This window comes from Bacillus rossius, chromosome 2 (assembly GCF_032445375.1).
Source record: "Bacillus rossius redtenbacheri isolate Brsri chromosome 2, Brsri_v3, whole genome shotgun sequence".
Lineage (NCBI taxonomy): Eukaryota > Metazoa > Arthropoda > Insecta > Phasmatodea > Bacillidae > Bacillus > Bacillus rossius.
In genome coordinates, this window is record NC_086331.1 from 126,939,234 (window position 1) to 126,953,841 (window position 14,608).

At 32.7% G+C, this 14,608-nt stretch overlaps 1 protein-coding gene across 2 annotated transcripts in view; it reads left to right on the forward strand.

Annotated features, from left to right (window-relative positions):
* Positions 1-1,439: 1,439 nt before the first annotated feature.
* Positions 1,440-14,608, forward strand: part of LOC134529795 (ubiquitin carboxyl-terminal hydrolase 32) — an 83,120-nt gene continuing 69,951 nt past the window's right edge. The window contains exons 1-6 of one of the 2 annotated variants that reach the window (XM_063364247.1): positions 1,440-1,741; positions 3,944-4,071; positions 7,203-7,308; positions 10,928-11,049; positions 12,632-12,794; positions 14,175-14,414. In XM_063364247.1, the coding sequence (XP_063220317.1) occupies positions 1,684-1,741; positions 3,944-4,071; positions 7,203-7,308; positions 10,928-11,049; positions 12,632-12,794; positions 14,175-14,414 (817 nt within the window). In that variant the 5' untranslated portion in view covers positions 1,440-1,683. The remainder of the gene's footprint in view (positions 1,742-3,943; positions 4,072-7,202; positions 7,309-10,927; positions 11,050-12,631; positions 12,795-14,174; positions 14,415-14,608) is intronic. The other variant, XM_063364248.1, reaches the window with a different exon arrangement.

The following is a 14,608-nucleotide window of genomic DNA, read 5'->3' on the forward strand; positions in this document are numbered from 1 at the left end:
TAATAAATTACGATTACATTGTTTACATACTTGTTAAGGCCCGTGACCATTTGGGAAAATATACAAACACAGAATCATCTATTGCACAAAAGAAGCTCACTAGCACGCTAGGGCGCACGCGGGTGCGTCCCTGGCCGTCGCACTTCACCGATGTTGCACTGGGGAAACAAGGGAGGACGTTGACGAGGCATAAAGGCCTGAAGAAGCCGAGGAGACACTTGGGTCGACGTGAAATGCCCCCCCCTCCAACGAGGCCGTTATGTCCGTCAACGCCTCTCATTTACTCACATGGACGTGATACACCGGACCGTGGCACTGGAGCACTGACTTACTGAGTCCGGCGCCCTCGTGGTGTCGGTGCAGCCCGTAACTGTCGCCATGGGGTCGGCCGAGGTGGGCGGCGGCGACAGCGTCGTGGCTCCTTCAGCATCATGCGGCGGCGTCGCGTCCAAGGTGGCCCGCGTGACAGACCGAATGGGCGTGGCACCTTTCGCGATGCGCGCGGCAGCAGGCGGCGGCGTCGTTTCCAAGGTGGCCCGCATGACAGATGAAAGGGGCGTGGCACCTTTCGCGGCGCGCGCGACAACAGGCGGTGGCGTCTTGTCCAAGGTGGCCCACGTGACAGGTGGAAGGGGCGTGGCACCTTCAGCGACGAGCGCAGCAGCAGGCGGCGTCGCGTCCAAGGTGGCCCTCGTGAGATGCGGGATTAAAACCCAGCACCTAAATAACGTTTTCTTTATTTCATAGACGCCCCCTGAACAGTTAGGAAACAGTCCTCTACACTGTTTAGGGCCAGTGCGTATTAAAAGCAGAACTCCCTTCCACCATCAACAGCCGCCGATCCTAGTGGAACACGCAGGGGCAAAAACCCACGACCACCTCGGTTAATACTCAAATTAACCTGGCGCCTGCCGGAGATTTCATTAAGAGCCACTAAAACCACTAGGACCGCCCCAGGTCTCGATCACGAGACCGCGGGTGATGGCAGTTTTATATATGCAATCGATAGATTTTGACGAGAGCTGATGATTGAACCTCAAACGAACATCGTAGCTTCTCCGTGTCCTATCGTGCACTATGAATATGGTTAGGGTACAGGTGTAGCATATTCAACACCTTACCCTTAATTTTGTGTTTTGGAATACCAACCTAAGAATTATTAATTGGGGGCAATGGAGTCACACAGGTGATCGTAATTATTACCATTTGTAATTCATTATAATGAATGATATTACACTTTCTTAATATCTGTTAAAATATTTTGTGATAGAACAAAATTAATAAATATTCTTTAATTAAGGGCAATGACTAGAAAAAAATATCTTAAAGGCTGAGATAAATTTTTCTTATTAAATGTCTGGTTTGATTTCACTTAAGTTCCGCTGCAAGCGCTAAATTAATTTTCATAAACATCTACTGGGAGGGTAGTCTTGATATTTACAGTTTATATGACTTGTCCATGGTTATTTAAAATTTAATTATTATGTTTGGATTAGCAGAAGCACGTGAAGTGACAAGTGATTGAAGTTAACAAGTACTTCCCACACCAAAATTGAAATTTTTATAGTGATAGTAAAATAGTTTATTTCGGTACATATAACTCAGGCCCACCTTATGCAATGAACATTATTAAGAGAGTAACGATTGCGTTCAGTACCTATTTCGAACCTGAGTAGCATAATTATGGGCGCTAAAGATTCAAAACCGTGTTGTATTAACTATGAGGAAGCTGTAAAGCGAGGTAATTAAAAGCTCTGTATTTTGAAAGTATTTATTAGGTGTTCATAGTGTCAAATCATATATTTGTCAATTTACTTTTAATTTTGAAACCACCCTATTCGCAAATTATGGAGGAGAGAATGAATTAGGAATTAAATTTTAAAATTTTTAGTGCTGTTTTGCAACAAAGTTAATATGTGATAAGTTAAAATTTTAAGTTTGTTGATATCATGTAAACATTACTACAACATTGTGTTTGAAGCGCAAGCTAGTATGGCCTAGCCATATTTGTAATAACCTTACATACAGTATACAAATACGGAATGCTAATCACACATGCATCAGCAAAACAAGTTTGCTATTGACCGCATTTTACACATGAAAATTTTTTAAATTTTAAGGTGTTTCTATTATCGTCTTTAATTCCAGTAGCAGTTATTAGCTAAAATCCAAGTATTGTGTTAGTGTAGGTAGCCTATGCTTCGTAAATAATTATCTAAGAAATTAAGTTCAAGGAAGTGCATCTAATGCTAGAAAACTACAGTTTTATGTATATCATATGCAAGTTACAAGGTATCACCAACAAATAACTCATGGAAAAATTATTTCCTCATTGCTGGTTTTGATTAGTCATATATATTACAAAGTATGGTAAACATTAAGCTAGGGTATAAAACAAAGGTAAACAAAAATTTGATAATGCATTTTTACATTATTATCTTCTTCCTAAACTCTTTAAAACAGCATTGCGGTAACTCTTAATTGGTTTAGCAGACATATATCAGATTTACTGGTTAGGTTTTGTATGACAATTCAATCGCGTTTATCAGTTCATGTTTGGTATAAAATTTACCTGTAATGTAACTATTGTAATGAAAATTTGTGTTTTGCTTTAATAGTGTAGCCAAGACTGTTTTCCACCAGAGATATCCCTGATCCTGTTGTTCCTGCCCCCCTGTTTCCTTAATACTATCTGCAACTTGATTCTGTGGTTCTCCTGAGATTCTTAGGAATATGGCATAGCCGAGGCAGGGATTTTTAATGTCAGAACTTTATGGCCTGGGCCAAGACTGTTTTCCATTTCAAGTGAATATTCTCCCCTGTTTATGTATTCTGCTATATATTAAGATACTGGCAGAATAAGTCGATTGTGAAACATTAACTGTTTACTATGCTCACTTCCACTTGGTGATGACATATATGTAACATTAAAATTTGGGGTAACGCAGTGGGAGTTAAAAAAACTATAAAATTACAAAAAAAAGAATAATTTGTATGATGAGAAATGACAAAATATCATCTGACTGTAAACAAAAATTCAAAAAACTTCAAAAATTCAAAAAACAAAATTTTTACAATTATTTAGTTCTGACAACTGGATACAACTGGGAACAATTATTTTCTCATTTACACAACACATATGACAATCACGTGAATGTCATTCTGTGTGTTAAACGTGGTGCTAATGTAAGTTAGAGTAGGTACTCAAAAATAACATATTTATGAGGTAATAAACTTCTTGCAATATCATATCACCATGCAGTTTTACAGAATCATCAAGGATAATTACACACAATAATAAAAAAACATTTTTAGAATTTATATATATATATATATATATACACATACATATATATATATATATATATTCACAACTGTGAAAAATGATTTTTTTACCGTTCCTTTTTTGAATGCACATTAATAAAACAGTATTAAGCTTTAGTGAAATTCCTCCCCACTGATAAAGGTATGTACTAATACCAGTGAATTCCACCGATAATTTTCCATTTGTGTTAATGCTGAGTAGCTGTGAACAGGATTCGGTACACAACAAAGATGATCAACTTTGTGAGTACAGTGTGTGTACTTTGTGTCCATGCAGGCTTGCAAGATGCTCGTGATAACAAGTAGTCTAGGTGTAATGATGATTCTCAAGGTTTCCCACTGGTAAAAAATATCTGAAGTTTTTTTCTTTTAAATGAAATATGTATTTGATTTGTTGCATCATCCATTTCTTCATAGTCTCAATGAGGTTTTTTTTTAAAATTATTTTTCTACATACACTGCACACACAAACATATTTTCTTCAAGCATTACCATAACTTAAAATAAAAATTATACCATTACAAAATACAAGTATACATACAAATTGAAACTGTTAAAATGAGTTAAGGATGTAAAGTTGTGCATTTGCTTATAGGCCATATTTATAATTTTATTTCAGTTAATGATGCTGAATTGAAGAGAATCAAGGAAGCTTTCAAACGAGTTTCTGCCATAAATGGTTACATCACCAAAGACTCATTTTTCAAAGAAGTTCTTGGTGATGGCATTCCATCTCAGATATGTGAGGTAAGGTGTTGTTCCCTTGACTATATTTTATAGTTACTATTCATCAGAGTGACTCACTTTAATGCTACTAAGTACTTTTAACTTTAAATTTCTTTGTCAAATGGTGTGTTGAATAACAGCAATACAAAACTTAATACTTTCGTTTGGTCCATTATAAAACTGAGTAAAAATATCTTGCCGTAAGAGGGTGCCTCCCTTTTCAGGTCATGATTTTATGTTTACATTAATCACTGATTAACTTTTAGAATTTTTCAATTGTTTATCTTTCACGAAATGAAAAATATATACAGCGCATACTTTTTGCATAATTAGCCGCCAAAGTTACATTTTTAACGTTTTTGGGTCGTACAAATAAGGAAAATTTAATTTATTTCAGAACTGAAACTTTTTAGGTTTTACTGCAATGCCACTGGCTACTTCATGATATAGTTGCATTTATATCACAAAAACTCATTTCATGTTTCTTGGCTGTCAAAATTGTAACAAATTTGAGAATTTTGAAATGCCAGGTAAAATTAATTAATATGTTCTGAAAGAAATTCAAACCATTTCTTGAAGTAGCCATTGGCATTGCAGTTAAACCTAAAAATTTTCAGTTCTGCAATAAATTAAATTATCCTTATTTGTACAACCCAAAAATGTTAAAAATGTAACTTTGGCAGCTAATTATGCAAAAAGTATGTGTTGTATATATTTTTCATTTTGTGAAAGTTAAACAATTGAAAAAGTCTACAAGTTTATCTGTGATTACTGTAAATATAAATTTTTTACGTGAAATGGGAGGCACCCTCTTAAGTTGATGATAAAGTTTGTAAATGGAAATTAGAAAACTGAGCTTTGAAGATTGCTGTTTTATTTTTATAGTTTTCCTTCAAAATGACTGACCACTTTTAAAAATATAGTGCCTTAAGTTTTATTTTGTGACAGCCACTGGATTATTTCAATATAAATTAATGTTTACAAAGTGGCATTTAATAGTTTTAAGTTAACCTTTCTTAATGATTGTGGATGTTGAGGAAATAAGTTTTTTTTGTGAGTGTACAAAGACTTTTTAGATGTACCAAACCATATTCTAACCACTTACATGGTTATGTGTCGACTAAAACTTCCCTTAATACATTGTGTTGAATCCAGTCTATGGCATGGCTCAATTTATAAGCATATGTTAGCTAGTAGTTTGAAGCCTGCTATAATGTTTAAGGTCTTGTTTTTTTCCGTTCATATTCTCAAGGTCTAAAAGGATTTTTGAATATTCTTTCAGATTGTATTATTTCCTGTTGATAGCCTAATGTGCAGTAAAATTTAAATTAATTAATAATTTTGTAAAGATTTTGTAAACATTAAATCAGATTTGAGTGTTAACTCCCATCCAAATTCTTCTGCAACTAAACTGTAATTAGGGATTCTGGTTACTGGAAGTAGTGTTCAAGTTTCTGAAACCATATTGTATTGGTAGGTACTGCTACATTTTGTACACCTTGTTTGAGGAGGTGGCATAAAAGGTGCAGGTTAGCAGGAATTACGAATCTGAATTCTGGGTTTGGTAACGTAGCATTTAGACTTATGCTGTGCTTAAAAAAATTTGATTCACAAATAATTAAAATATGGTTATAATATCTAGGGAAAAACAATGTGTGTAATAAATTGAAATGCAAAAACTAAGCCAGAAAACAATGTTAGACATTATACCAATATTCAGTTTTACATAACTTGTATAATTTTAAAATAAAGCTCAAACATATTCAATGTATTAGTTCTCACACAAAATTAAATTAAAACTTATAAATTATAGTTATTTTACAAATTTTAAATAAAGCAACTTGTTTTATTAGCTCCCATGAGAGCACTTCAACCACATACAAACAAGGACTACTCTGCAACTAACTACCTATGTAAATTTCTACCAATAATAAAACAAATACCTGAACAAGGACTTTGTTCACATGAGGTACCTTCTTCATCATCTTCACCCAAAAGTTTGGTGGGTGTTCTATCAATAATAAAACAAACACCTGAACAAGGACTTTGTTCACATGAGCTGTACCATCTTCATCATCTTCACCCAAAGGTTTGGTGAGTGTTCTACCAATAATAAAACAAACACCTGAACAAGGACTTTGTTCACTTGAGCTGTATCTTCTTCATCATCTTCACCCAAAGGTTTGGTGGGTGTTCTACCAATAATAAAACAAACACCTGAACAAGGACTTTGTTCACATGAGCTGTACCTTCTTCATCATCTTCACCCAAAGGTTTGGTGGGTGTTCTATCAATAATAAAACAAACACCTGAACAAGGACTTTGTTCACTTGAGCTGTACCTTCTTCATCATCTTCACCCAAAGGTTTGGTGGGTGTTCTACCAATAATAAAACAAACACCTGAACAAGGACTTTGTTCACATGAGCTGTACCTTCTTCATCATCTTCACCCAAAGGTTTGGTGGGTGTTCTATCAATAATAAAACAAACACCTGAACAAGGACTTTGTTCACTTGAGCTGTACCTTCTTCATCATCTTCACCCAAAGGTTTGGTGGGTGTTCTACCAATAATAAAACAAACACCTGAACAAGGACTTTGTTCACATGAGCTGTACCTTCTTCATCATCTTCACCCAAAGGTTTGGTGGGTGTAAGTGGAAAAAAAAAATTGTGGGTATACATCAGATCATGTGCCTCTCACCAGGGCAATCAGGGTTCGGTTCCTGGTTGAGGCTGTCAAATGTTTTGCTAGTGAGAAAGGTGCAGATGTTGCCTTGAGCTGGTGAGTTTTCTCGAGGCACTTCCATTTCCCTCGCCCATTAATTCCGCCGATGCTATATTCTCCTCTCATCGCCCCTCATTGTATCCAATGATCCAGATCTCGACAAAGCATTGAGCCTGAATTAATTAATTTTTTGGAAACACTTGTTATAGTGTAACAACCTTCATGAAGCAGGATACCTTTTGAAAATAGAGCTTTTGGAGCTGTTAAATTCTTAAAATAATCTGCAAAAATGTTAGAATGATAGTTTACATTTTTTTGTGAATAAGTCATAAAATTTTTAAATGTGTTTTTTTTTTTTTTGGGGGGGGGGGGGAGGATTGGCTGTCATGTCAAGTATTATCTACAGGTGAGTCTCTGTGTTTCAGCAAATATATTCAGCGTGCGGGGGAACTCAGAAAGGGATTGGCTTCAAAGATTTGGTTTGTGGCCTGGTCCTGCTTACACGTGGGACGGAAGATGAGAAACTGAAATGTGAGTGCATTTTTAAACTTTTATTTTCTTGAGCAGTGAAAACAGACCTTTATCAGGACTGGAAGATTCAGTGTGCAGTCTTCTTGTGTAGTAAAAAAAAAAAAAAAAATACCAGCTCTTGGGTGTTTCTGAGCACGGTGGTTATATATTTTGATATACAGTAATTGGATTTTTCCAATATTTCTGAACACGGCAAATATAATTTTGAGTATGAGTTACACCATTCTTTTAGGTTTATCGTAAATTACATTTTTTGCATACCTCTGATCGCATGTATTACACCTAGTTAAACTTCATTGTTTTTTTCCTTCAGAAACTTGTGTACAAGGTAGTGGCAATGCCTTTTTATTAGTTTTTGGGATGAATTTAATATTGTTTGTAAACAAATGTATGTGAGAAATGAAAGCAATGGTTCACTTTCTCAAATCTGCAATTAATTAATGTTATGATATACTAAAACTTTACACAAATACAATATTTTTTTTGCAATATCTAGCAAGTAATGTGTGAATGGATAAGTAAATGCATTCAGTAAAATCAATATTTATTTATTTTTATAAAAAAAAAAATGATTTTTCCATAATTTTGTTATGGTATTAAGCTATCTTAATGTTTTGAAGCACATCTCATACCTTTTTGGACAATAACATATACAGCACAATCAAAATTTTATTTTTTCTCGAAAAATTCACAGACACTGAGTAAAACACTTATGAAAATGTCTTTGAATATGTTTTGAATGTGTCATTAAGATGCAATCAGTATAATAATATGTGAACTACCCCAGCTATCAAGAATTCCTTACTAGGTTGAAGTGTAAAATCAGGTTTTTAAACTACTTTTGTTTCATGCCATCACTAAAACTTAAGTCGTTATTTCCATCAAAACTATATTTTTCTTTTGCTTGAGCATATTGAGTTCACATTGGTGTTTATTTTTCATATTCAAACAGCAGCTGATAAAATTGTGCTGCCATTTTGTCTGCTAAACTTTGTGTGAGCCTAAAATTGGGCAAATTGAGTTAAACTCCAGGTATCTGTCTTAAACCTGAAAAAAAATAATTTGTGAAATGCATCAGTGTTCTTAAACACTGCTTAAAATATTAATTTCACATTGTGAAGTTTCTCCTAAGAATACTCAAACAACTGGTTTCTTTATGTGTTTCTTTCATTCTGTGATAATCATCTTTTAGATTTTGTTTCATCTAAAATTAGTGGGTTTTATTTTGTGATTGATTTTAACTTAAGTTTAAGAAAACCAATCAGTAGAAGCTCAACAAGTTTTTTTTTCCCTTCCAATGCATGTGTGCTTGTGTAATAGGTTTGTACATATTTTTGCCCTCTGTGAGTGAGGCCAACACTTTTAGTGGGTTAGCCATGCAAGATGAAATAAGTGTCTGAGCTGTTGAGGTAAACATCCCTGCCTTCACGATGCTATGGGACTGAGGTGGTTGCTGTGTATTATTTACCAAAAGAAAAATTGGTCCCAGTTCTGAGTTCTAATGCTGTAAATTTGTGTGGTCGAATTCAGAGCTACAATAGTTTCCCTCTCATGTTTTCACGGAACTATTCTTGTGGCAGGCTCCGCATATGGTTGAATGTGCATATTTTTATGGTGCGGGATAAAGTAACAATGACAACAAAAGTATATTAACTCAAGATTAAATTCTTAACAACCTTTTATTTCACAACATTGTTGATTGAGAAAGCTTGAAAACTAAACACCTACATTGTGCATTGTTCTACAGATGCATATTAAGCCTTATTAGTGTGTTGAATGTTTGCTGAATAATTGTTTAACGACCAGACTGGTTCTCTTCCAAGGATGATACAGTTAGCCTATATTGCGGGTGTTAGTTATGTTCCCAAACAGTTGCGGAAAATTCAAGTTTTTACTGTACAATAATATGATTTTGTTTATAAAGTGGTTTTTAGCATCATAAAATTTGGTATTTTATTATATAATTATGTCTACATATATATACAACTATGCATATATGTAATTATTCAAGGTCATTAGGTATTAACCAAAAAAAACCAGCAGGATCCCAAATTTAAGCAATAATACATTTATAGTGATCCCATTCTTGTCCAAAATGAAAACTTTCAAAACAGGTGTGTACTAAAAAAATTAACCTTAGACTTATATGTTTTTGAGATTTTAAAAAATACAGTTTTTTTTTTCAAAATGAATCACATATGTTACAAATTATAATTATTTATTTTACCTATCATGTGTTTTTGTCATATGAGAGCATTTGCAAAGGGCATTAGAAGAGACCCAGTTTCATTATTCTAGCCTGAGTAGAACTCAAGTTATGAGCAAATCAAAATTCCTCTACAGGTCCAAAATTGTATTATTTTTATACTTTTAAGGAACCCATTACTCTGTAACCATTCATAAAAAAAAAATTAAGAAAAAATGTAATTTTTTTACTATATCTCAACACTTAATGTACAGTTAATTTCAAGTAAATTTGAGATGATAAGGTAGAAAATGATGTATACTTTTATGATTAAATTGATATAAAAAAAATTTTCCTTGATCTGATTCAACATATTTCACTTAGTTAAGACCCCGTCACATTGTCAAATAGATGTCTCCAGTACATCTGACAATTGATTTGAAGGGGTGGTATTTGAGGGAAAATGGCATCCAATTTTCTCCATCAAATATATTTGGACAGATGACCTCAAATATGTTGTAAATCATGTTCACACTATCAAAGTTTATTTTTAGTCTGAGTTATCTCAAATTCTTCAGTTTTTTTTCTCAATTTTGAAATTAAATAATGCATCACAGAACTGGATAAAATTTTTGAACTTGTTATTATGTTTGTGCATTTAAAATTTTTTTTGAACATGTGTAAATTTAAATGACAATAATATTTGTTACATATTAAAATAAATGTTCACAGATTTTTTAAAATTTATCAAAACATAATTTAATTTTTACGCATAAAATGTTTTCATATATGACATTCATACTAACATTATTTTAGTTATTTAACTTTTATAACCTTTTTAATCAGCCAATGCTCTTTGTTGTTTTAAAGAATCGTTTGAGACAGAATGGATTTATTTTTGTTTTAGTTAGGCACTGTTTTGATTGGCTGATTGCATCCAACATCCAACATATTTTAGAACCTGTCTTATATGCAAAATATTTTAGTAGTGTTATGCTTAAAAAAATTTCAAGTATTTATAAATATGACTTTTAGTATTTATAAACTTTATGAGTTTTAATATTTAATAAATTTTTCAAGCTATGAACTGCTGTTAACTATTAACTTACGGCTGTTTATTAGCAACTATGCAATTCTGTACTTGTTAAAAATGTTTTACACAAGTTTTAAAAATATTTTTGGTACCTTTGCATACATACACATCTGGAAATGGAGTGAATTAATGAAAATTATAATACCCTATTGCATGCTATTTAAATGTGTATTTGGTTCATAGCAACAGCAAGTGTAAGTAAAAAGGAACTTATATTGCATGAATGTTTAATACACTTTCAAATGTATGATATGCTATATATTGCATAAGTATGGAGTGTAAAACATAAATTCATAATTATATATTTAATGATAGTTCTTCATTGTTGTTAATTGTTGCAGTTATTTTTGGCCTTTATGCAACTGAAGGAGGAAACTACATTGTTCGTGATGAATTCTATCAGATGCTGGAAGAATGTGAAATTGGTTACAATCGGGAGTTAGTTACCAGCCTGTTTACAGAGGTAAAAATAAATTTAATGGTTTATAGTTAGTACCCAGGTGTTATTGGCTCAGGAAAGTTACAAATGGTAGGATTTTATTTGGAAGAGTAAAGAAAAAAATTAAAATATGTTTTGTGTAAGGGTTTTGTCTTGATTTTTATAGGAGAAAGGTAGTAAAAGACATGCAGGAAAAAAAATCGTCAGATTGAGGGGTCAGATCAGTTGTCTGGCACCAAGGCCATCTGGGTTTTAGTCCTGGCAGGGCCGAACTTATATTTTTTTGAAAGTGAAAAACTTGGCAGATGTTGCTGCAGATGGTGTTTTCTTCCAGGTTCCGTCCATTTTACCCACCCATTAATTCCATCAGTGCTCCATTAGCATCTCATCTTCTTTCATTTTTCATCTTCTCTAATGACCTCAGTGTTGACAGATGTTCAAAATTCATTTAACTCACTTTTTCATACTTTGTGGGTGTCATTTAAAAGCCTGAGATTATTAAGTAGTAGTTAGTCCTGGCAAAAATTCTTCCAAATTTTGGTCTGCAGTTTGTAAGAACTAAGTGTTTGTACTGAGGTGAAAACCAGTTAAATTATAAATCTCTTACATAATGTGAGCTAGAAAAGGTGATGAAAATCTTGCAATGTTTTGCAAATAAACAGCAACAGTTTTAGATTGATGATTGTAAATGAGTGAACTGGGGAAATATGTTAATTTGTGTAAAGTGGCACATTGATCCTTATTTTTTTTTAGTTATCATTATATTCTTATTATATTTTTTGTCTGGGAGGAATCACAAATTCCTATGCATCAGTCAAAGGTGGTAATTTATTTAACAAAGTAACACAGTTCAAATTAGTATAATGGCTTTGTTGGAGGCAGCATAAGACTAATCATTGGTATTTATTCTAATCATCAAGACATTTCCATGTGTGTGTATTTAATGGAGGTAGAAATTTATGATCATTGAATTTGGTTAGTTTGTAGATACAGACAAAGGAACTGCTAGATTAGAAAAAAAAATTACATCTTTCAATTGATGCCAGTTGTTAATTGTCCATGAAAAGAGCTATAAAAAGGCATGCCTAAAATCTGGTTAAATCTCTATTTTTACCAATGTGTGAAATATTGAAATCATTTTTTGGAGATAAATTATGTTAATATCTTTGCTTTCTTTTTAATTATTTTTTTTACTACCTAATTTTCATAATTATCAAAAATTATTTATCAATGCTTCTTGTTGGTATAAAGCATTGAAAAAAAAAATTAAAAATAATTTTATAGTATATGTTTAGATGATTTATGAAGAATGTTTCAACTGTGTAATATTTTTAACTTATGGGAAATTGCAAATTTTAAATTTTATTTTATGATAAGGCAAGCATGAAAAAACGTTTAATAAAATCTGAGACTAAGTACGTACAATCATTAAAAAATCAGTTATTTGGCATGAAATTACATGTGGCATGGCATGTGTGTACTTAATTTTTTCTGTTTTTTTTTAAATTGGTAATTTGAAGTAATAAATGGTGTGTTAATGTTATCATTTAGCAGGTTTAAAGAGATTTATCATAAATTTAATATTTCTTGTGTGTCTTTTTTTTAGCAAAAAGATAATGTGTCATTTGAAAGATTCAGTGAATTGATATTAGAGCATCCAGATGCAACCTTACTTAGTCGTTGGTTTCTGTCGGAACCATGCATGGTTACTTTGAGCAATGATCTGGAAGCACCTACGTTTTATCAAACTTTGGCCGGGGTCACTCACTGTAAGTAACTGTCTCTAACAATTTCTTGTTTTAATTTTTTTTATTTCAGCTAATATGTACAACTATGTTAAAGAGTTTGCTTCTGTTTTAGATAAGTTTTTGTTAAGAAACCTATAATGAATACTGAGCTGTTAAGTTAGCTCTCTGAACTACCTAAAATAAAATTAGTATTTACTAGTTTCCAGTGAAACTTCATTATGATTTTTCTTGTTTTTTTTTTTTTTAAGTTTGCACTGTGTTTATAATAAGTTTATCTGTTTTACAGCTCTAACACTCAAAAAACCAAACATTTATAAACCCTAGATATGCTGAAGTAACTAATAGGGGTTAAGTTGATGCTTGCTACTTTGACCTTGTCAAGGCATTTGTTACTGTGAACCACTTAATATAACTTTTAAAGCTTACAAGATTTGGTGTGTGTAGTAAATGTTTAGTTGGCTCTCTAATTATCTTTTTAAAAGAGTATTTTAAGTTTGAATTAATAACTCTATCACCTGTGTTATTTAACATCTTTATTGATGACATTACTCAGGTTTTAAATGACTCTATGGCCTGTTATTTGCTGGTGATCTTAAAATCTTTAGAAAGATAACTTATGAAATTGATAGTCAGCTACTTTAGTATGAAATTTCTGAAATCTCTAATTGGTGTAACACTAATTTTGTCACTCTTCATAAAGATAAAACATTGGTGATATCCTTTACATGGAAACTTGTGGTTTATGTAGAAACTGTGCATATTTGGTAGTTGAAACTTGGAGTGGTGTTTTTATTTATTTGGTTACTCTAAGATGGTGTCAGTTATCCATAACATGGGGAGGCACAAGTTTGGAATGCAATAAGATGGTATCACTTCCTTTCCGTGTTGTCTTGATGGAGGGGGATTATTTTCATTAGAATAAACCACTAGTGACAGACTTGTAGAACATAGTTTTGCATAGTTTTTGATTTTATGTATGAATTAAATCTCAAATTATGATTTCCAATGGTGCGTATCTGTCATAGGCTGTAAGTGGCATGCATATAATTCTTCCTAAATTTCTGTAAGGAATCAACACTCATGAATTATTCCAGATGTCTTCCAATGCCTTGACATTATTCAATCGTCAAATGAAATATTTTCGATAGAGTTTTAAACTACCTGCATAAGATAAAAAATTTTTAAAAACTGGGTTTTTGTACTTCTTGTTGAACCTTTGTGTTTCACTGGGCAAATCTATAATATTTTTAATTTTAATGATTTCAGCTGTGTGAGGCTGTATTTCAAACTGTTCTAATGACAAGCAGCTTTCTAAAATTTTTTATAAAGTCTACCTTAGCTGTAAAGTAAGTGTCTATTTAGTTTATGAATTTTATTTGAAGGCTTCTTGTGTGTTTTTAGTGAATGAGACTGACATTATTGAACTTGAAAAGCAGTACTGGATATTGAAAGGACAGTCATGCACTGGCAAACTTGATCTTGAAACGTTAGTTCCTCTTATTAGTCCACCTATACCAACTTCTGTGTGTCCTGGAGTATTCGGAGCATTTGATGAAAACTGTGACTGCCACATAGATTTCAAGGAAATGGCCTGTGGAATTTCCGCTGCTTGCAGGGGCCCTCTCACTGAAAGACAAAAGTGTAAGTACTTCAAATTTATAAAGAATTACATTAAAACCCTCACAAAATTATAGAGACGAATAATAGCAAGTACAAAATTAATAACTGTATAACTGTATGGGTAAATTAGCTTGAAATTTGTTTCTTACAGTGAGATCATGGAGATCATGACTAGTATAGTGCTAGTTTTCTTTTTTGATTTAATATTGAATAAT